This window comes from Vitis riparia, chromosome 5 (genome assembly GCF_004353265.1).
Source record: "Vitis riparia cultivar Riparia Gloire de Montpellier isolate 1030 chromosome 5, EGFV_Vit.rip_1.0, whole genome shotgun sequence".
NCBI lineage: Eukaryota > Viridiplantae > Streptophyta > Magnoliopsida > Vitales > Vitaceae > Vitis > Vitis riparia.
Window position 1 is genome coordinate 1,133,423 of NC_048435.1, and position 21,620 is coordinate 1,155,042.

The 21,620-nt window shown below is 36.8% G+C and overlaps 3 protein-coding genes across 5 annotated transcripts; 1 reads left to right on the plus strand and 2 right to left on the minus strand.

The window, feature by feature from the left end:
- Positions 1 to 2,007, plus strand: LOC117915045 (probable N-acetyltransferase HLS1-like). Its single transcript, XM_034830596.1, has 3 exons — positions 1 to 253; positions 419 to 552; positions 855 to 2,007. The coding sequence occupies exons 1-3, from the start codon at positions 68 to 70 to the stop codon at positions 1,744 to 1,746; spliced, it is 1,212 nt and encodes a 403-aa protein (XP_034686487.1). The 5' UTR covers positions 1 to 67; the 3' UTR covers positions 1,747 to 2,007.
- A 2,150-nt stretch (positions 2,008 to 4,157) lies between these two features.
- Positions 4,158 to 9,134, minus strand: LOC117915370 (protein high chlorophyll fluorescent 107). Of its 2 annotated transcripts, none has more exons than XM_034830933.1 (8): positions 8,592 to 9,132; positions 8,366 to 8,509; positions 6,673 to 6,978; positions 6,497 to 6,556; positions 6,023 to 6,268; positions 5,618 to 5,728; positions 5,037 to 5,213; positions 4,158 to 4,868 (listed from the first exon to the last, which is right to left on the minus strand). In XM_034830933.1, exons 1-8 carry the CDS (start codon positions 9,099 to 9,101, stop codon positions 4,467 to 4,469), a joined length of 1,956 nt encoding a protein of 651 aa, XP_034686824.1. In that variant the 5' UTR covers positions 9,102 to 9,132; the 3' UTR covers positions 4,158 to 4,466. The 2 variants fall into 2 exon arrangements, with proteins under 2 accessions (XP_034686824.1, XP_034686825.1); XM_034830934.1 differs by having other exon boundaries at positions 4,839 to 4,930; positions 8,592 to 9,134.
- A 750-nt stretch (positions 9,135 to 9,884) lies between these two features.
- Positions 9,885 to 20,566, minus strand: LOC117914131 (FIP1[III]-like protein). Of its 2 annotated transcripts, XM_034829337.1 has the most exons (9): positions 19,972 to 20,566; positions 18,694 to 18,911; positions 18,253 to 18,379; positions 17,796 to 17,873; positions 17,598 to 17,702; positions 17,347 to 17,448; positions 17,076 to 17,260; positions 14,090 to 16,223; positions 9,885 to 10,878 (listed from the first exon to the last, which is right to left on the minus strand). In XM_034829337.1, exons 1-9 carry the CDS (start codon positions 20,383 to 20,385, stop codon positions 10,327 to 10,329), a joined length of 3,915 nt encoding a protein of 1,304 aa, XP_034685228.1. In that variant the 5' UTR covers positions 20,386 to 20,566; the 3' UTR covers positions 9,885 to 10,326. The 2 variants fall into 2 exon arrangements, with proteins under 2 accessions (XP_034685228.1, XP_034685229.1); XM_034829338.1 differs by lacking the exons at positions 18,253 to 18,379; positions 19,972 to 20,566 and having other exon boundaries at positions 18,694 to 18,775.
- Between the last annotated feature and the right edge of the window lie 1,054 nt (positions 20,567 to 21,620).

Sequence of the window (21,620 nt, forward strand, 5' to 3'; positions counted from 1 at the left end):
CATTAGCTTCCCTCCTCAGATCCGGTAACCAATATCTCCTGTTTCTTTAGAGGAAAAGAAAAGAAAAATGGTTGACAACATTCATGAGAACAAGGTCCAAATAAGGGAATTCAATGAAGAAACAGACATTGAAGCAGTGGAGAAGCTTGAGAAGAACTGTGAGATAGGGTATAAAAAGGGGATCTCCATATTTACTAGCATGATGGGTGACCCTTTATGTAGAATTAGGCTCTACCCTGTTCATGTTATGCTGGTAGGTGAGGGCTATACATACATATATTCCATATTATATTAACTCATTTCTCTTGCTTCCAATAAATTTTAATCACATTCCCACCCTTTGTCCCAATCTCCATGACCATCTGTAGTCCTAACATACTGCAGATTGCTCATATATATGCTTGAAAATGACCTACAGGTTGCTCAGCTGCTCGAAAATGGGGAGCTTGTCGGTGCAGTTCGAGGATGTATCAAGCGTGTGGGGACTGGTTTTGGGGGAACAGATGTGACGATGGGATGCATCCTGGGCCTTCGAGTCTCTCCTAGGCACAGGTACACTTTTCTTTAATTTGATCCTCCTCCCATTCACACAAATTTCCTCTACTCCTACTCCTCAACAGTATAAGAAACTAGTGATGAAGATGATCATGGGGTATGCATCTCTTCCAAAACTAAAATCATAGGCCAAATTTTAAAGAAGAATGGTGGGATAGAGGGTTGTTGCATACCTTGTATACATCCATCAAACCCTTCCAAAACCTAGCTATATATCACACAATTATGTATATATAGTAGTTAAGGATATTGATGTTGGGATTGAGTTAAAGTTTATGTATCTTATCTGGTATATATAGGAGGATGGGCATTGGATTAGGGCTTGTTAAATCAGCAGAGGAATGGATAGAGAGAAATGGAGCACAGTATGCTTTCCTAGCAACCGAGGAGAACAATGTGGCCTCCACCAATCTCTTCACTCTCAAATGCAACTATGTAAAGTTTAGCTCATTAGTCATATATGTTCAACCAATTAATGATCACCTTGCTGAGGAAGTAGATGTATCCAGAGACATAAAAATCGAGAAGTTGCATATCGAGCAGGCCATTTCCCTCTACAAGAACAGCCTGAAACAAAGAGAGATATACCCAACAGACATTGAGGCCATCTTGAAGGAGAAGCTGAGTATGGGCACCTGGGTGTGTTTCTTCAGAGAGGAAGGATGGGTAGGTTTGCAGAAGAAAGAAGAGAAGGAAGGGGAAATCATGGGTACAGCTCCAAGCTCTTGGGCAATCTTCAGCATATGGAATACCTCTGAGGCATACAAGCTTCAAATAAGGAGGTCAAATCTATTGAAAATATTCCATGCAAGTGTGAGCCATGCAATGGAGAGAATCCTGCCATGCCTGAAACTTCCATTCATGAGTATGAGTACTGAGTCCCATAAAAAACCCTTTGGGTTTCTGTTCCTGTATGGGATCCATGGAGAAGGAGAGAGGGTTGGGGAGCTGATGAAAGGAGTATGGAGGTTTGCGTCTAGAATGGCTGAGAATGTGAAGGACTGCAGTGTGATGATGACTGAGCTAGGAGGGTCTGATCCTCTCAGAGCCCATGTTCCTCAGGGCTCCTCCATGTCATGCATCAATGATCTCTGGTACTTAAAGAGGCTGAACGCCCCCGTGAGTGATGAGGATGAATTGACAGCGATGAGACCTGTGGGGAATGTGTTTGTTGATCCAAGAGATTTTTAGGGTCCATACTTCATCAAAAGCCCTAATGCTATAATAATAAGCATATATATAATCTATATAATTGCATGTATGCTATTGATCATATAACCACATATCCACATTATTATTGTTTGTATTTTTCGTGATTTTATGATCCTTTAGCTTTATATCTTCCTACTCAAAATGAACATCATGCTCTCAATCCTGGTGCCACGCGTGTTCTCGAAGATCCAGGCCAATTTTTTGGTGGATCTTGTGAGTGAAGTAAGATGAAAAAATTTTGAAATGAGTTTGATGATCCACGATTATAAGTGTGTGGTCTTAATGTGGTAGGATAACATCTTGAGTATTTGTAAATCTCAACTTTGTTCTTGAACGATAAGTATATTATCTTTTTTATAAGCTAAATTTTGTTTTAGTGTATTCATGTTTTATTTGGTAAACTTGAAATATTAACCAGTTCTAAGTTCAAACAACATATCTAAAAAAATATCCTTAATCTACAAGTTTTTAGATTGCTATTTTAAAAAATAAAACAAAATAAAATCAATAGGACATTGTCATTAGACAAATATTGGCACTCATTGAATGTTGAAATTTCTCGTCAATAACTAAAAAATACAAAAAATCCTAAAAGAAAAAGTAATATTCTCTCCCTAAACATTTCAAGTTAAAGAAAATCTAAAAGCACGTTTTTCTCTGTTTTAAAGGTATATTTTACTCTACTAAGCTTAGACACAGTATATCTCAATTGATATTACTCTTTTTTTGCAATTGGGTTATTTTATAAATCAAGTTCCTCTCAAAAGTCGTCTCTATATCATAAAAAAATAATCGGTCAAATGATATTGATTTTAATGTCTAAACGTCTTTGGTTAGACCCTTTACTCAAAGAGTACTCTTATAGTTAAAAAAATGCCGCTCATAAAATATTAATATTCTTTTACCATATATTCCAACACCAATTATAAAAAATAAAAAATAAATAAAAAAGAAGAAAAGAGGATGTTTTTATAAGTTTCGACATAAGGCATAAAAGAGGTAAAAAAGAGTGGTCCTTTTGTAGTAGTGAGCTTGCTTTATATTTTTTGTCCATGGAATTTACCATATACATCCATTCTTTCTTCCTCATCTGCAAGTTACTTTTAATGGTTAAATGTGGGAAATTCCTCTTGATAGAGCCATTGTAAAACGAAACTAATTTCAATTTATGAAGCCTTTTTCAGGCTTTATATGGTGAGGCCAAGCAGCTAATTATGATATTATTTTGTCACGTTTCAATTTATGGAGATAGGCAAATGAAAGTGCAGGGTTGGTCACATGGCTTCCCAAAAGCTTCGGGTACCAAGAGAATATCCCTGTCTAAATAGTATTCATCATTAACATTCCTGTCGCATCATGACAACAAAACCTATAAACCTATAAGCTCCATCTAGGATATCCAAGGGTGCCCTAGTGCCTTCAGAATTAGCCCATTTTCGCTCTTTCAGGTGTTCAATTTATGAAAAAATAATGACATTTTTATATTAAAAAAATTCAGAAATATTAAAATTAATTTATAGAAATAAGTCCATTGTACCATCCAAAGTGCCAAATAGAGGTTGAAAATGAGGTTAACTTTTGGGAAGTTTAGTGACACTTAGGCAAAAGAGTCCTTGAATAGATTGATGAAGTTTTTGCCAATTTTATTTCATTTGTAATGTTATGTTTAATTTCTAAAAATTACGAAAGAAAGAAAGAAATAAACTATTTAAAAAATAGTTTAATTTGAATATCATGAAAAAAAATATATTGAAGGGAAACCGTTGAAAGTTTTATTCAATAAAAGTAAAATAAATTTACGACAAATACATTTTTCGATAGTTTAATTTTCTTATCCCTTGACCTTTTCATATACAATCAAATAAAAAAATTTATAAATTTTTCTTCTTTTTTCCTTTTTTTATATTTTTTCTTTCCATTTTTTCCTTTACACTTTCTACAATGAATCATATGTTTAGGTAATGTTTAGTTTTCGAAAACCATTAAGGAAAGCAAAAAAAAATTAGAAAAATATTATTTTAGGTTAGGCTCAATTACAAAAATGTGAAAACAAAAATATAATTAAAATTTTATATATTTTAAAATTATTTAATCATTAAAGAAATTATGTTAGACGAGTTTAAAGAAAAATATAAAAATAATTTATTAACTTTAAGTCTATTTTTTATTTTGCTAAGCTTTTTTCTCTCTCTCTATGTTCTTTTTCTCATATTTTCCTAAAAAATCTATTTCCTTTCTCTCATATTTTCCCTTAAAATTTTTGGGGAACAAACATGGCCTAATGGCTTTTATGGTATTTGCTTAGAATTCATTAAAGTTCGTGTCTAAGTCTTTACACAAATATGGGCACTGCCACAATCACTTGTAAAAATTGAAGGGGCTAAAGAATATACGGAAGTATTAAAATATTATGTCTTCTCTAAAGAAGTGTTGTTCTGATTCTCTTCTGAAAAGGGACAGTTTACAAAGATCCGATTGTGCACTGGAATCGTAGTATACAGATTCTGCTTTTAACTTTAAAGGTAGTATAACAGAAGTAGATTTGTAATCACTGTATACAGATTCTGCTTTTAACTTTAGTACACAGGTACTATACAGAAAAAGTAATGCTGTTTCAGCCTTTGTAGTTTGGCTAGAATGTGAGGATGTGGCTTGAGTTTGAGCCAGACACAAGTTTCAATAACCCCATACGGAACTGATTAAACTCTGGATTGTGTCACTGCTGTCGTGGTTCGGCTCTGAGTGTTCTCTAATCTCTTTATCCTTCTTGGAAGTTTAACTCGTCTTGGAACAGTAGTCTCATGTGTTTGCATTTGAACATCAAGATTTGATGGATCAAGGGATAATTTCTCCCTGATGAAGGCGTCCAGGTTGAAGCCATTTTCACTTGCTGTGTCGTTGCTATCTGGATTTCCAGAGGAAGGGCCAGGGCCAGGGCCAGATGAGTCTTCGTTAGCTCCTGGTATGTTTCGTGAGGAATCAGGGATTCTGTAGTATGAGTTTTGGTCCAGGTTCAATAGTCTCTTTATGCTGTCTAGAGCTGGATCAATGATGTCCAAGAACCCCATAACCCATGAAGCATCATCCACGACTTCTGTGCGCTGTGGCAGATTAAAAGTGTGTTATCTTTAGAAAGCCTTCTCATTGTTTATTTGTTTGGTTCCTAAGAAGACAGAAGAAAGGGAAGATTATTCTTGGAACCTCACAAATCTTAGAATGGGTTGTTTGTGGGGTTCCAATTTTATTTTTCTCCCTCTATTTTCACTGACCTGCTGGAAATAGAGGTCACGAATTTCCTCAGCACGAACAGCATTTCCTTGGTTTTCTTCAAATGAGGCCCATGTCATCCATGTTATGTAACTCTGGGAATTTATATTTAGGGAGGATCTGAATAATCTCCGAGCTGCTGAAAGATTACCAGCTCTCTCTTCTAAAACACCCCAAGCCTGCAATGCATTGACACAAAAAACATAAATTGTAGATTGAATTTGCAAAAGATCAACTTGCCACAAAATTAATATTAATCTCTGCTATAAAAGAAATGCTTGCTATTGGCCACTAATGTCCTATTTTGGTGAAAGAATTGACAGGCCGCCCTTTTTTGAAAAAGATATATTCTGGGAAGGGTTTCCCCATCTACTTCTGTCAAGCATTGAAATAGATATACTGACTACCGAACTATGATTAATACTAAATAATGAACACTAAGTTCCAGTTTAAACTAATTGCTAATCACTAATAGAAGGGGAAGAAAATGAAACGGTGCTCAGAACTTTTGTTGATTAATTGGAACTAAACTGAGAAAAATGAGAACTACAAATTTTTAACAGGGATTACATTTGGTGTTTACCTGAAGACAACGAGCAGCACTTTCAGTAGTTGAGTCAATGGACAGTGCTCTTTGATACATTTCCCTTGCTGTGGCTATGTTTCCTTCTTTCCACTCCATCCATCCCCAAGCCTAAACAGCCATTAATTTCAATCAGTTTTCCAGTGAATTCACACACATTCCTCCACACATACACAGAGACATTCCCCAAACTTCTAAAATACACAGTATATGAGGTAATTCTCAATCAGGGTCATTGGAGTTGAGAACTTTTTTTTTTTTAAAGCTGTTAAGATCAGATATTTAGACTCATGATTTGCATAATTTGCTAAAATTTCAGCTTGAAAATAAAGAAAATAGAACAAGAAACTGCATTGAGTTTTGTTTAAGTGGAATAGATCTGCAAGACATGGAAAGGATTCTTACAATCCATACTGGCTGATGCCTTGGATCCAATTCGGATGCTCTCCTGAACAGCACTCGAGAAAGATTTGCAGTTGAATATTTGTATTCCAGTAAAGCAAGGGACTGAAGGAGAACAGGATCCCTTCGATTTACTGCATGGCCTATCTTTAAAAGTTTCCTTCCCACGTCAGCATTGCCCAGATTAGCTTCAAAAACTCCCCATACATGCCATGCAAACCTATTCTTGGGGCTTGCCTGGACTGCTTTCTGCAAATTTAAAAGGAATAAAAGCATGTATCATACAATGATGGTATACATTACAAACACTAGACAAAAGAAAAAGGAAAAAAGATAAACATGATTCAGAAGTAATGACTGAAGAACTACATTGGATAACATAATGACCAGCTCATCTTGCTATACTCTGGCTTCTCATTCTGTCACAAGGAAATAATAGTGATGGGTAATTCATGATCATGGTAATAGAAAGGTCACCTCAAATAGTTGCCTTGCAGTATGGTTGTTTTCCTGTTGCATCTCCAATTGTGCCCATGCCTGTATTAGAACAGTTCAGTGGATGCAAGAGCAAAGGCTACATCAAAATCATAGTCATGAAACAGAAAGTATTCCTCAGTACATATAGGTCTGAGTATAGGATGATTAAGACTTACAAGCCAACTGGCACAGCTCTTGGAATTGCACTTGGTGGCCTGCTTGAACAAATACCGAGCCTGCTCATGCCGATTTGCTTTAGCTTCAAGCAATGCAAGTGTTTGGTATATGTACTCATTTCCACCACCATATTTAAGACCTTTAGCAAGAAGATGCCTTGCCTTCTTTATATTCCCCTGTTTTAACTCTAAAACTGCCCACCCATGCCAGGCAGCAACATGCCTCTTATCAGCAACTGTGGCAGCATCAAACAAATCTCTTGCTCTCCTAATGTTCCCCATCTTATTTTCCAGCACAGCCCAGCACTGTTGCAAAGAAACATGTTCGATTAAAGATTCAATGTTAAAGAGAGTTTTTTTTCTTAGTTAACTTTTATTATTACTACTGTTCATAGTGGATATTTGCAATTAGAGGGGCCTCAACCATTTACAATAGTTCCTTCAAATTCAGGTTCATTACCAATCTTCCTAGCTTGTACTGAAGATGGAAAGGCAATGGAATTAACAACCAAACTATATATACAAAGTAGCTAATATCAATCATTACAGGATTCAAAACTCCAAAATGATCACCTTGAAGAGTATTGACATCAATAGGAGAAGCTAATGGCACTAATCCCACAAAGTAGGATTCATTAAAGGCCTAATATCCCACCAATAAATCATTATTGTGGGGGCTTTCTCCCATGTGTACCTCCACGTGTCTGTCCACATGGCATCGTCCCAGCTGGACCACGTACCACGTGTCACTTCTTTCATCACTGTTCGGACAACCTTCAAGGCATCCAGAGACATCCTATTCGGACCCTTTGTGTCACTGAGCAGACCACACTTCCTTGAAAGCCCCAATCCTCTCGAGTGTATAAGGATTTGGTTGTCTGACACTGGAATGACTGATGGGATCCTTCCCATTCTAACGTCTACATCAACGGACTGTCAAGTCCAATCCCATACCTTCAACACGTTGAAGGGACGGTGAGATGTATCATGACACACCGTCTAACATAGCCCCCAACCGTCCTGCAGTGGTGATGATTACCCTGTCACTACTACCTAGTCATCATTATAAGAGCCAGCTCAGCACCATTGTGCACTCCCCCTGCGAACACTATAAAAACCGTACTGAGAGGACACTGTGAGTTCTCTCATCTACACTCTCTCTCTAAGGGTTTCTATTCATTCCAAAGTCTGACTTGGGCTTCGGAGGATGTGTCCGGACAACCCGGACATCTTCAGGGAAGCAGAGAGCCCAGATTCCAGCATCTGAACAGGAGCTTTCGCTGCCACTGCCAAAGGGAGGAATCCATCCTCGGTTGACTTGGTATCAACAATTATCACATCATGGCAATGAATGAAAGTCACTAGTAGTAAAAAGGGCTCGCAATTTAGTGGCACCTACTCAAGCCATTTGCTGTTATTTCCGATTCCGGCACTAATCAAATATCAAAGCCATAAACCTAATTCACTGGAAGTTTCCAGTATTATAAAGGGTTTCCAATTTGAATTTAGTAGCACTGACTGAAGCCATCCGTTTGGTATTTCAGATTCTGGGACTCAATCTTCTCATAAAGCAAAATTTGAAAAATGCAAATGTATAAATCAAAAACTGCTACAACAGAGTTGGCGTAGAATATATTACAAGGAGCGTAAATTGCAATTTTTGCTCAAATTTTATTGCAAAAATGAGACTAACCTGCCAGATGTAAGGATTTTCACCTTGAGTAGCCTGACAGCCTTTCTCATACACAGCTCTAGCTTCCGAAGTTTTCGACTGTTTGCTCAGGATCTTCCCTAAAGCCACATACGGCCGTCCATCTTCTGGCCAATAGTATATACACTTGAAAAACAATTGAAAAAATCTCAATATCATCAACACTACCAAACGAACAAGGACGAAACAGGAGATCGAGCACTAGTACCTTCTGCAGAATCTTCTCCGCTTCTTCAAACTGATAATTCCTCGCCAAAACCTTGGCTCTATACAACGCTAAGTCCAAATTCACCAAAAGCGGCCTCTCCTCAGAGCTCAACTCCGCTCTCTGCGGCTCAAACATTGGCAACTTCTTCGCAAATTCAGCAAGTCCGGCATCGATCGGCGAGGAAGAGAACGTGTCCTCATCCACATCATCTCCGTCGCTGGACTCATCATCGTCTCCGGAATATTCCTTCATCGGACGGCGGACCGTAAGAACTTCCGGCGGCGACTGCGGCTCTGATCCGAAGCCGGAGGAATGAGGCTTTTGCTCGAGGAGTGGGGAGGAGGAGTCCTTGGAGGCGCATGGAGGAAGGGTGAGAGGTGAGAGTGAGGAGTGGAGGGGTACAATTGGTACTTTAAAGGAAAATTTGGAGGAGCTAGGGTTTTGAGCAGGAGAGTAAAGAGAGAAGTTGGACGGAGAAGAGGAAGAAGAGAGCTTCAGCTTGAGATGCATTTTCTCCGTTTAACTGATAAAATTGTACGTCGTACATGGGAAGTGCTAGGCGGGCTTTTAGTTGGGGAGAACCAGTCTTAGTGCAATTACTGGAATGCCCTTGGCCTTAATAATAATTCCAAATTCAATTTTTTTTTTCTTTGTAATTTCTATTTCTTGAGTTTTAATAATATAATCATTTCTTGCAGATGAAGCTCTTTTTGTATTTCTATTTCATCTAATCCTTTATATATATATATATATAGATAAAAAATTTATTATTTTTATTTTTATTTTAATCTTTTATTTATTTTTAATTTTTTATATTTTTCATTCTTACCATCAATTTCATTCTTTCCATTAAATTTTTTATATGGTTTCCCTTTTTAATGTTTTTTACTTGTCAAAATTGAGATAAAGAGAGAAGGGCATTTCAGTCATTAAAAAAAAGCTGGACTGAGCATAACTGCATGAGAGACGTTTCTTTCAAACGACGAGGGTGCTTTGGTAATTGTAAAGCTGAGATCTAACTGGTGGAAGATCCGCCACGTCAGTCACACTTTTGGGTGGCTTAGCACTTTCAATCTACACACCAGATTTTTTTATAGCACGTGGAAGCGGCTGGTTGGACCATTTTTTCATGGATAAAGACTATATTTCACTACACTATCTATGGTAAAAGCGCCCTACGACGTCGTTTTGACTCGACCAAAACAACATTACCATAAGCCCAACTTTGAGGACTGTAAAGAAAAGACCCCACATAAATCCAAATACACAATAGAATTAATAATAGACAACAAATGGATCGAAGAGAACTTCCAAACTACATTCACTCTCCAAGCTTAGAAGCTTATGGAATTGAAATCCCATATAGAGATAATCAGCTACAAACCAATTTTCTAGTCTTACAAGCAAATAAAGAATAGCTTACAGCCCTTTTAATACAGAGCTAGAACAACAGGGGATTGTGAACTTTTTGTTTTTCTCAATATTATGAGGCGCAGTGAGAACTTTATTACATACAGAAGATGTGGAGAGTTCTGAGAAACAGACCTCTTTGATTTTTGTGGAAAAATGAAAACTCAACGAACCTGCGCCCAATGTGTTTCGGTTTCTCAGTTCTGTTGTTTGTTATAACCAGCCTGCTTCCAGTCCCATTCAGATTGTTGGTGGGGATGAGGCCATCTTTCCCATTTCCAACAAAAAATGAGGCATAAGGATGTAGCTATGGTTTTTGGGATTCTCAGCTGCCATTCCATCGCCTCTTTCGCAGTGGCCTTTGTTGCATGGTTTCAGCCATCTCAACTATTGGATCAACTTGAGGCTTTGGAATCTTGTCTGGCTCCTTTTTCAGAGTGATGGGCTCCTTAAACCGCTCCTGTCGTTTCTCCATCTTTGCTAGCGTCTGGAGAATCCGTTGGTTGTCGCATTCTGCAACAACCTTATTCCCATTTGCAGCATTTGCATTGCCCAATCTTCTTTTCACATTTCTGGATGGTGTTATACTTTCAGAAGCATATTTTGTTTCCACTGAGTCATCCTTGTTCATTTCTTCTGGTATGATCTGACCCTCCTCGATATCCAAAGCTTCATCATGCTCTGTAACCAGAAACTTATCAAGACATTTCTCATTATTCCAGTTGCTTTCACTTTTGAGGTCAGGTTGGATGATCTTCCCTCTCTGAGGTCCATTGACATCCTTGAGAATTCCCTGATCCTCATCAATCTTCCAATCCATGTTTTCAAACCTGTCATGGTGCACTGCACTTCTGGCTTCAGAGCGTCTTCCAGAGGACTGCAGAGTATATTGTCATGAAGAAATGTCAACATTAATAATATATGAGACACTGAAAAAATGTGATTGAAGTAGGAAAAAAACCAACTAATTCAAGAAACATGAACTGATAGTGACTTTCAGATGCTTGTACACAAGCACTAGAATGCATAATAAAAAATCCTTTAAGCATGTCAAATCATAAGTATGATGAACTGTTCAACAAAATAGAGGAGGAATTCATATGTTCTTCAAGGGTAACCAATGACTAAAAATATAGCTTACAAAAGAACAATAACAGAATTAGAATATTAGTGAATTTTATAAAGGAGGCTCTCCTATCTGCTACTGATTCCACCATCCAAATGTAGAATGGTTGAAGAATAATATCTTAAATGCCAATTAAACAGGGATCATCCTCCTGAGTTTCTGAAGGAGATATCCGCTCATCAGAGGAAACAAACTGAAAAGAAGCCAGAGATCCCCTGGCCAGAATTTGATATCATCATCCTGAGACAGCCCTGAAGAATGCCTTTGCCAAGTACCCACCAACTTCAGTTATCTTACATATGATTGCACCTGTCCTTCCAAAGGAAAATGAACACCTCCAGCTCCCAATCAAGAAATTCTATAGTGGAACTCAGGTTCCATTAACCACCTGCCTCTCGCCCAACTCCAAATATCCGATCCCATGAACCCATTAGAATGCTTTAAAAACAAGTCATTGAATCACCAACCCCTAGAGGTCAAATTATTTAACTACAACTGATGGAAAAATCATAGCTACAATGCATGCATACATTCTCAAAACTCAAGAGGTACTTAGTAGGAGCCAAGGCAAAACTCTCAATCCTGCAGCATAACAAATAAAGAGAGAAATTTTGAACAAATTACATTAACCAACAATAATCAAACTAGGAACCTACTCCTGCTGACAACTAATCCAATATCTTCAGTATAACGTATGATGTGTTTCATCCTTACTACAGAGAAGTAGCTCCAGAGAAGACTCAAAAGCATCAAGGAAAAAAAAAGGATATTGATTACTAGCTTCAAAACAATAACAGCAGACAAACTATCACCCCAAAATTCTCCTAGCAGCTAAAATTTGAAGGAGAAAGTCACTCTTCCCCTCAAATTTCTCAAAATCAAAGATAACAAAGAAATCACTACCAAGGAGAGACATGATAAAGGAGATTTCTAGTGAATATATATTAGGTAACTTAGATGTAATGTAACATGGAATACCAACAAAGCTGCATGATTCAGTCCACATATCTTAGCTCAATGTAGTCATTAGGAAACATTAGTTCAGGAAATGAAGGAAAAAAAATTCTACTGCAATTCACATGTGCCACATTTAATTCATTTCATGGCAATATATGAAATGGAAAAGAAAATAGGTGAAGAGAACTACAAGACAACCGAAGGAAAAACTGTCAAGAAAACTATATTCTAACCATAAAAAATCTGATTATTTAAAAATTAAACAATTTGAAATTAAGTAGAATGCCACTAAATCTCCAGCGAAGTGGACTTGTGGGACACGTTTTGAGAATACTCAGCCTTGCTCCTGGCCATTAAGGCAGAAGCAACACACTCCAAGACCCCAAATCATTGGAAAATGTACCCAGTAAATCTGACACAATTTGATTTTGGACATTATACATTAGGGTTTTGCATAGATCCAAAGGGATGTGATCAATCCATCCAAAAGTAAACCGTTCCAGAATTTGTTTCACTGCTAGATTCAAAATGGACAAGCAACAAACAAGCATAGCAGAAAATTTTAAACTACTATTCATTATTTGCCTGAAAGATATAATTTTGCAAGATCCCCAACAGCAACTAGCATCTCCAAGTAGAAGAGTTTAGACTCTGCCTTTCCAGTATGCACTGCCTGCACTTCTGTAGTGGCCCACCTGGCACTTTTAGTAGCCTATCTTGTCAACCAAGAAAAACTACCTCTATCTCCAAATAGGGGGATCAGATCTCATGGAATAAATGCTTTAAAATTAGGTAAGGATATATAAAGATTAAGTGCAAGCGCATGAGCATATTAAATTAGAGAAGAACGGTAAATACTTGTATACAAGGTACAAACATCTAATACAATCCCATGGTTAAACAACTCAGCACATTGTAATACCAAGCTCAAATGATGCTGAAAAATTCCCAGAGAGAGAGAGAGAGAGTCTGTTGACGATTAGAATATGGTTGGTTGAAAGTAGGACTTTGTTAGACTGGCTAGGGTTTCAAATGGCCGAGGAAGAAAAGTTAGCTATTTTCTTCTGAAAACTTAAAAAATAAACTGGAGATGAAAACTATAGTTAACAGGAAGTCTTATCTCTTTTATTTTTAATCAGGGAGTATAGTTACCTATATCAACGTTCGTGTGTTGCAGACCTGATGGTGGTAAGAATTTTTCTAGAAGCCATTTTCCTAATCTTGTGTTCCCAAATTCCAGCAAAACCAAATTGACTAGTTCAACCTAAATAGATGTATAGACAATAACCAATTACATTATTTGAACACACGGCCCCACAGACAGATTAGAACAAATAAAATAAAAAAGCATAAAAAAACTGTTAGAACATAAACTTAAACATAAATATGTGTGATCACAGGGTCTCTTTAACATCTAAGCAAATTCTTAGCAAGGATAAAGGTAATCAAGTGTAAAGCATCTTTTCCATAAATGATTTTGATCAAAGCTATGAATGAAAAAAAAAATCTACAACCAAAAGAAAAAAAGAATTCAGTGGAAAGTTGAAACAAGTCAACCTTCCAACAAATGCTTTTAACAGAGATATTCCACCTCAAGACCTAAACTGAGGTTCCAAGGAATAATTGCATGTTAAAAGGTGGGAGAACCACTTCAGTAGCTAGAAAAAATCAGTTATAAGTTGCAGAAAAAATAATATAAGAACACCTATAAAGAAACTTTTTATTTCTTCACACATTTCAGACACTGAACATGGGATGATCTCTTCTGTAACCTAGATACTACTACTGAAAGTAAAGCACACAAAGACATAGTGGAAATGAAAAAAAGCTTCGGAAGGCAGATTACAAGGAAAAAGAAAAGAGAACATACAGGATATAAGGAGTTCCAGACAAACATGCAATAAGATAGCATTAACAAAAATGAAAACTTGCTCAGCATATGTAGAGCATTCACATATACAAGTACAGTGGTACAAGGTTTTAACCTCGGTTTCCCCAACTTTACCTTTCCTTCCCCTACAATCAAGTCAACCGATGCCCTGCTCCTCAAGACTGTCTGTTCATGATTACCTTGACCAAGAACATTAGAACTTCTATTAATAAAATCATCACTTCTTCCTTCTCTTATCCTTTTGTATCTTTGCTGCTGTGATTTCTTGTTATGTACAAGCATCCCAACATGGGCAGATCCATATTTAGTATGAATCCTTGTGTGCCCAGAAGTCCTTTCATAGGAAAGTGATGCCTCCTCATTATACAAATTTTCATCTAGATGACTGGAGATTAATTCCTTCTCAGTCCAGTGCAATGCTTCATATTGCCGTCTTGATCTTCGTCTCCCTATGTGAACCTGATCGTCAGGACCAATGATACTGTCTTTAGTGTTATAGGCATCATTATCATTGCCAAACCAGTCACTTTCTCTATGTCCTTGAGGACATATTTGTCTCCTATCTCTCCCATGTCTTTCAGTTAATCTTGAATCATTCACATCATTTCTTCCATTGGCTGTATGAGGTTCTCTGTAAGACCGAGAAGACAAAGACTGATGATCCACATGTCTTCCATATTCATCCTCGACCCCAATAGACCAGGAACTATCCAAATCCAAATGACCGTCCTCATATCTCTTCCTTCTCCCATATAAATTTACTTTTCTCCCAGTACTTGGCACGTGTCTTCCATATTTTTCAGCCAAAGAATTCCTCTCCTTGCACATGAATGGAACAGATCTTGTGATTTTTTCTTGTGCAACATCATCTGTATTTTTACATTGAAACAAATCATCATCATTATCAGGTCCTTCTTGGAATTGGAGTTTGTCATTTTTCTTTCTCCGTCTTGTATCCCTTTCTTTGTCTGAGTAGGAGTACTTCAAAACCAACCGCCTGGACTCTCTATGAGTGAGAGTATCTATGTCCTCTATACTGACGTTCCTTTCACGATGATACCAATCTCTTTCCATCATTTTGTTGCCCGCTCTGGTTATTCTTTTTTCAAAAATATATTTGTTTCTGAAATGTGGATACATCTCGTCTCTAAAGCTCCGATGATCTTTCCAATGAGGATTTTCAGCACACGCAGTTTGGACATGATTGTCAGCAAACTTTTCACTGCAGTAATTGAAGGAAAGTTCTGTTTCCCTATAATATGAGAAACCTTTTTGATCATAAGAATCAAAATCATGCAGTTGTTCCTTCCGTCTGCGGCGACTAGCAAATGAGTGACCCTTATCACTAAGCCCCTCAGTCTCAGACACGGGGAAGATATCATTATCATAAGAACCAAAATCATACAGCCTTTCCTTCCTTCCCTGACGTACAACAGAGGAATGAGCCCTACTGTGCATGCCCTCTACGTCAGACATGGGGGAGAAATCACCATCATAAGATCCCAAATCACACAACCTCTCCTTCCGTCGCCTACGGCCTGCTGATAAGTAATGCTTATAATGCAAGCCTTCTGAATTGGACATGGGGGAGACATCATCATCATGAGAACCAAAATCATGCAGCCTTTCCTTCTGTCTGCCATTACCAACTGATGAATGATTCCTATCATACAGGCTATCTACTGTCTTAGACATTGGGGAGGCAACATCATTACCACTGCGGATTGCCATCTTATCCACACTGCAAGCGCTGGAATCACGATGCTTCCATGCCTCCTGAACAGGACTTCTATTTCTAAAAGAATCTTTATGATCAATTGGTTTTGTTTTGCCAACTTTGTTTTTAGAGCTCTTGTGGAGATAATACTCAGATTTGATCAACTCTGGTCGGTCAGTTAGTAAATTTGATGATGGCTTTCTTCTAGCATTCTGATTCTTTTCTGGATCAATATAACCACCATCTTGGGATGCTTCAGAATGACTTCCACGACGGGATGAGCTAGGGCTGTGACTAACCTGTTCATCGAGTGATAATTCTGTTTCCATCATGCATGGATCTGTATTGCATGTATTCCTTCCAACCATTTCCTTTGAGTTATTAAGTGCATCCACCACTTCAGAAATTCCTTCAGGCACACAAGCATTCATATTTTGAGAGCAATGTCTGTCACCATCAGGAATCTTTCCAGTTCCAACATTATCAGAATCCACAGACACTGGATTAGATGCAGTTGATAGTTTGGAAGACCTAATCATATAAGAAAAAATCATAGTCACCTCATCAGTTGCTTCAAACAAAATCCAGAAACAAACAAAAAATTCCAACTTCTTCTGACATATTTGAATACTTATTGAGATCCAATGCAGCAAGAAGGTAAAGCCATTAATCATCAGTCATAATTGAAACTTAATCTGAAACATAATAGGAACAACAAATACTTCAAATGATTTGGAAAATGCAGTGTGGTAAAAAATCAAATGATAAATTTCTGTGAAAGAAAAAAAGCACCAAAGACCTAGCAATGCTATTTCAAGAAGGATCCTTAGCCACTTGGGCTTCAAACAAGAGAATAACATCCAAAATAGAAAGAAGCAACACAAAGAATGACAGAAGGTATTAAAAATGCTCCACCATGAGTAGTTGAGTTCTGCATGTAAGAATGCTGTACTGAACAACCCACAATTGTTTTGCAAAAGCTATGTTTCATGGACATTTCTAAAAGAGTGGATCACACAAGGCAGATGCTAATTTTAGATATATTATGATGTGGTACTTCTACATTTCTTTGCAAGCATGAATTGAGCACCAACATCGTGCATAAAGTATGTATTTCCACCTATAAAAGCACCAAGTGAGCAACAAATATTTTTAAGCTTGTTTAACCACCTCATCCACATATATGATTTGACCATAAGAAGTAACATTATCATGTTTAAGGATTCAAAACTATTCAATCTACTTCCCTGTCCTACCTCGTCTCAGATATCGACAACTACACCCCACCAATGAAACACCAGAAGACACAGAGACAGCACAACAACTACTATAAAGGACAAATTAATCCAAAATTATGTCGCCTACGTTCAATATAATTCAAACCTCTTCAGAACAGAAGACCTGTCTAATGTGACATTTTTCTCCAGACACGGCTTGTTTCCATTGCCACTACCATAACAGTGAATATCTTTGTTATCACCCACTTTAAAATCCCCATTTTCTGAGGATTCATCTTCAGTGCTATCTATATTGTCTATTTCATCATCCACAGAGTCCTGCACAGCAATCTGCCAAAAAGCATGCCATAAGTGACAAAACAAGTGAAAGCAATTCTCGTGTAAGCATTAGAACAAATTCAAGGTTGGCAGCCCACATGTATCACAACACCAGAATCTCGATGACGTGGACGCCGTACATCCATAGATGGTTGACGTTCACCTGTGCTACCTTCAACCTGAATAGCTCTGCCTTTTGGCTGAAACAATCAAAACAGAGTTACCTGATAATTATTCTAAACAACTTAATTTGACAATGTTTCATTGAACTGAAATGTAAGAAAACAAGTATAAATATAACAAGTAAAATAAGGGAGGGAGAAAAAGCCACTTCCTAATTTACACATACCAGTTCCAACCTGTCAGTACTTTTTGAAGTAGGAGAAACTATACTTCCCTGTTTGCAGACAGGTTCTTGGCCATCTTTCTCATGCTCAAGTCCACCTTCTTCAGTCTATTTTAACATAAGCAGAAAACAAGCACTCAAAATAGTATTACAACTGGTCAGCTCCTATCAAGAGTCTACTGCAATGATTTAAACACTCACCTGATTAGGTTTTGAAGAGTGATACACTGGGTACACTGGGGTCTGGTTCAGTATGTGCATCTTCTTTCGATATTGTTCCTGTTACCCAACTTAGGTTAAGGCTTCTGTTTATGAGAAGAGATGTCAAAGGAAACAAACATAAATGCAGAATGACCTTTTTTTCTTTTTAATAGGTAAATTTTTGTCCCCAATGGAATTTGAACCCAGAAACTCCCAGACATCCTCCCCAACCCTTTACCACTTGAGCTAGGCCCCATAAATCCAGAATGACCATAAGCCCAAACCCACCAACATCATAGAAGCAAAATCACTACGTAATTCAGCAAACCAGCCCCACCAGCCAGAATTCATATAATTTATGACAGAAACAACTTTAGGATTTATTGAAGGGGCACTAAAAATAGATCATACATTAAAATTGTTTCAGAAGCACATATGCCAAGGTGAACTCATTTACCAGGGAGTTACAATAATTTTTCCAAGTTTCTTCATTGAAACCAAAATTGAAGAAATCAGTTAAATCTACTCCAGGATGCCTCCAGGGCTTCTGCTCAAATGTATCGATATTAACATCTAGAATAGTCCTGAACAAAAACAGGGAAGTGCCTATTAATTGAGATCATTAAACAAGGAAGAAGGTTAACAGAAAGAATTAGTTACCAGCCAGTCATCCTCACTACAATGCCAAAACTAAGTTTCATAATCATAACGAATTCACATTTTTTGTAAATAATTATAAAAAGAATTCACAAGGCATTTACTCTTGTCACTACATAATACATGGTCCATATAATATTAATTTGCCTTTTTAATAGACACATTCACATGCATGCACCACTGATAAACCGTGAAAAAATCAAATTTACACATAAATAAGATGATAGCCACATTTACTTACCTATACCAGGGAAGTGAGAAACCATATCCACCTTGAGCTACTAGTGGAGCAGCTCTGGTGTGAGTTGAAGCAATTTCAACTGAGCTTGATCCCTTATGTTGGTTGCTTCCATTTTCCTCCCAATCACCTCTAGCCAACATTGAAGAGAAGGAAGCAACCTTTGCAGTCCCATTGGCTTTTGCGTTACTTGGAAACACTGTTGAGTGAGACCGTATGTACTGCACAATGCACAAAAGCCCTTTAAGCTCTACAGTCAGGAAATATTAAATAACATAAAGAGTGAATCTATCTCTTAATTCAAAATTGAGTACATTCTTAAACTATCGTGTCCTAAGACATTATATATATCCACAACACCAAATGAAACCATTACAATTGTGAATTGTCATATATGGCAGCAGTTACCCAATTTTTCCTACAACCTTGTCTTTAAACTTAACCAAAGAAAGAATGAAATCGATCTTTAGAAGGAAATGTCTAGCATTTAGAAAGCAATTTGACAGCTTAATATAGAGATATCACTATATCAACCACCAAGAAATAGAAACAAAACCATTTTTCAAAAGACCTGAAATTAGAGATATCACATGATCACCTCAAAACATATAGACTATGTTTGGTTCCCGGAAAGTGACAAGGAAAGAAAGAATATGATTTTCACACGTTTGGCTTTCCTATAAAAAACATAAAAGAAAATCAAATACAATTAGAATTGGTTGGAAACTTATATATTTGTAAATTGTTTAATATTTATATGAGATAAAATAAATTAAATGAGTTTGAAGTAGATTTAAATCTATTTTTTATTTTCCCTCCCTCTTTCTTTCCTTCCAAGTTTTTCCTTTATTTTTCCTTTATTTTCTTTCCCTCGCATTTCGTGGAACCAAACATAGCCATAGCCTTCATCATTTTCAAATACCCTAAAATCCTTTCAATTTCCAAACAAGGGCTAATTCAAAAACAGAAACTCACACATTTCCAGTAAATACATTCAACCACTGCATATAACTAATTTCAGCTACAATCAAATCAAATAAACTTAAAACACAATTCACGGAACACAATTCAAATTTCTAAAACACCTAGCATACTGTAAAACGTCGTTCTCATTATCACCAATCGGACGCAGAAGGAAGGATTGAAAAGATTCAATAGATTTCGTTTTATCTCCGGTCGATCAATCGGCTTCTCTTTAAAGGGTTTGCAAAAAACAAGATTCAATCGGTTTTTCTTCTTAGAGGGGTCTTACTGATGACATAGCAAAGCCATGCCCACTACCTTGTATTGTGAAAACTGCAAATGATAACCACTCTTCGCTCCATTTCCTCTCTCACCACCTGCAAAACCCTGCTCCATTCCATCGCCATCCTCACCATCACTCACTCCCAGAACCCCAACACCACTCCGGACCGGAAACCTCTGGCCGTCCTCATCATTCAAGACAATGTTAAAATCATCTTCACTATCACTTCCATTATCCACCACATTCGACTCCTCGTTCTCACTTTTCCGACTCGAACCGGCGTCTCCGATATCGAGCTCCTTCGAACCCGAACCGGAGGCGAAATCCTCTGCTTTGTGGGTGTCATTTTCGTAGAATCTTACGAAGTTTGGCGCACCATTGGTTGCTGAGCTGGCTTGAATTTCGACGTCCGCGTATAAGTCGCCGAAATCATCACCATCGTCTTCCATTGTGGATAAGCCCTAGGGTTTTGCCTCATCAATCGTCATAGGCATTCAACCATTTGGGATGAGGGGTTAAAAAAAAAAAGAATCTCACGTTAAATAGGAGGGTTTTGTTAGGGTCTATTACTGTATTACATACCGAAAAACCCTAAATATCTAAAACCCTAGCCCAGACCGAACAAAACGAGTCGGTGGAGCTCTCCGACTTCAGCCTCGTGGCTTTGTTTTACATAAGAGTGTGGTTGTCTACACTAGTCCGCCCGTCATAAGTTGGGCTTGGGCTTTATATGTAGATGGGCCTTTGAGCCCAATCAGATTTACCCATTGTGCATGTTTAGTGATGTAAATAGATTACGTTTTACTGTGATTCGGAAATATTCTTGGTTTTTTTAACACTTGAAAATTTTTATTTTTCAAATATTAAAAATACTTTTAAAAATCACTATCAAATGCATTTTTAATGTGGTAACCCATCAAGACTTTTTGACCCAAGCGGGCCAAGCCTTTGGTGGAACTTTGATTCCTAGAAGGGTAAAAAGTTCTCAAAAGATTAAGACATTTGCTTATTTTCATAAATGGGTAAAAATGTATTTTCACAAGTAGGTAAAAAGTACTTTGAGGGTTTGTATTTAATTTATACATAGACTGGTGGCCTTATAAACAAATAATTAAAAAAATTCCAAAAATATCCATGATTCAATCTTACCAAAATATCACATAAAAATTAGGATAAAATATTATAAAACAAAAATGATCAAAACTAATAAAATTTTTTAAAAATGGTAAAATAAGTAATAATGTATATATTAAAATTATTTTATTGCAGAAAACGATATACTTATGATATAAGTTACAAATTTTAATAATAAAGTGTAGAAATTAAAATTTTATTTGGTATTAAATGGTTATTTATTAAATTTTGATGTATTATATAAAAGAATGATAATATATTTTGTATGGATGATCATATTTTTATTTAAAAATATTAATAATTTTATTTATAAATTTATATCCCTTTTATATTTAAATACTATATATCAAATCTAAAATAGATTTATTAATAATATTATTATCATGGTTTTTATATTTTTAAATATGTATTTGAAAATAAGATAGTTAAAATTAATATTATTTTATAAATGGGTAATTACTTTCAAAAAATAGAAATTAAATTGAGATGAAATGAAAGTATATGATTGATTTTTGTAATTTGTCCTCGGAATAATTATATTTGTTAAATT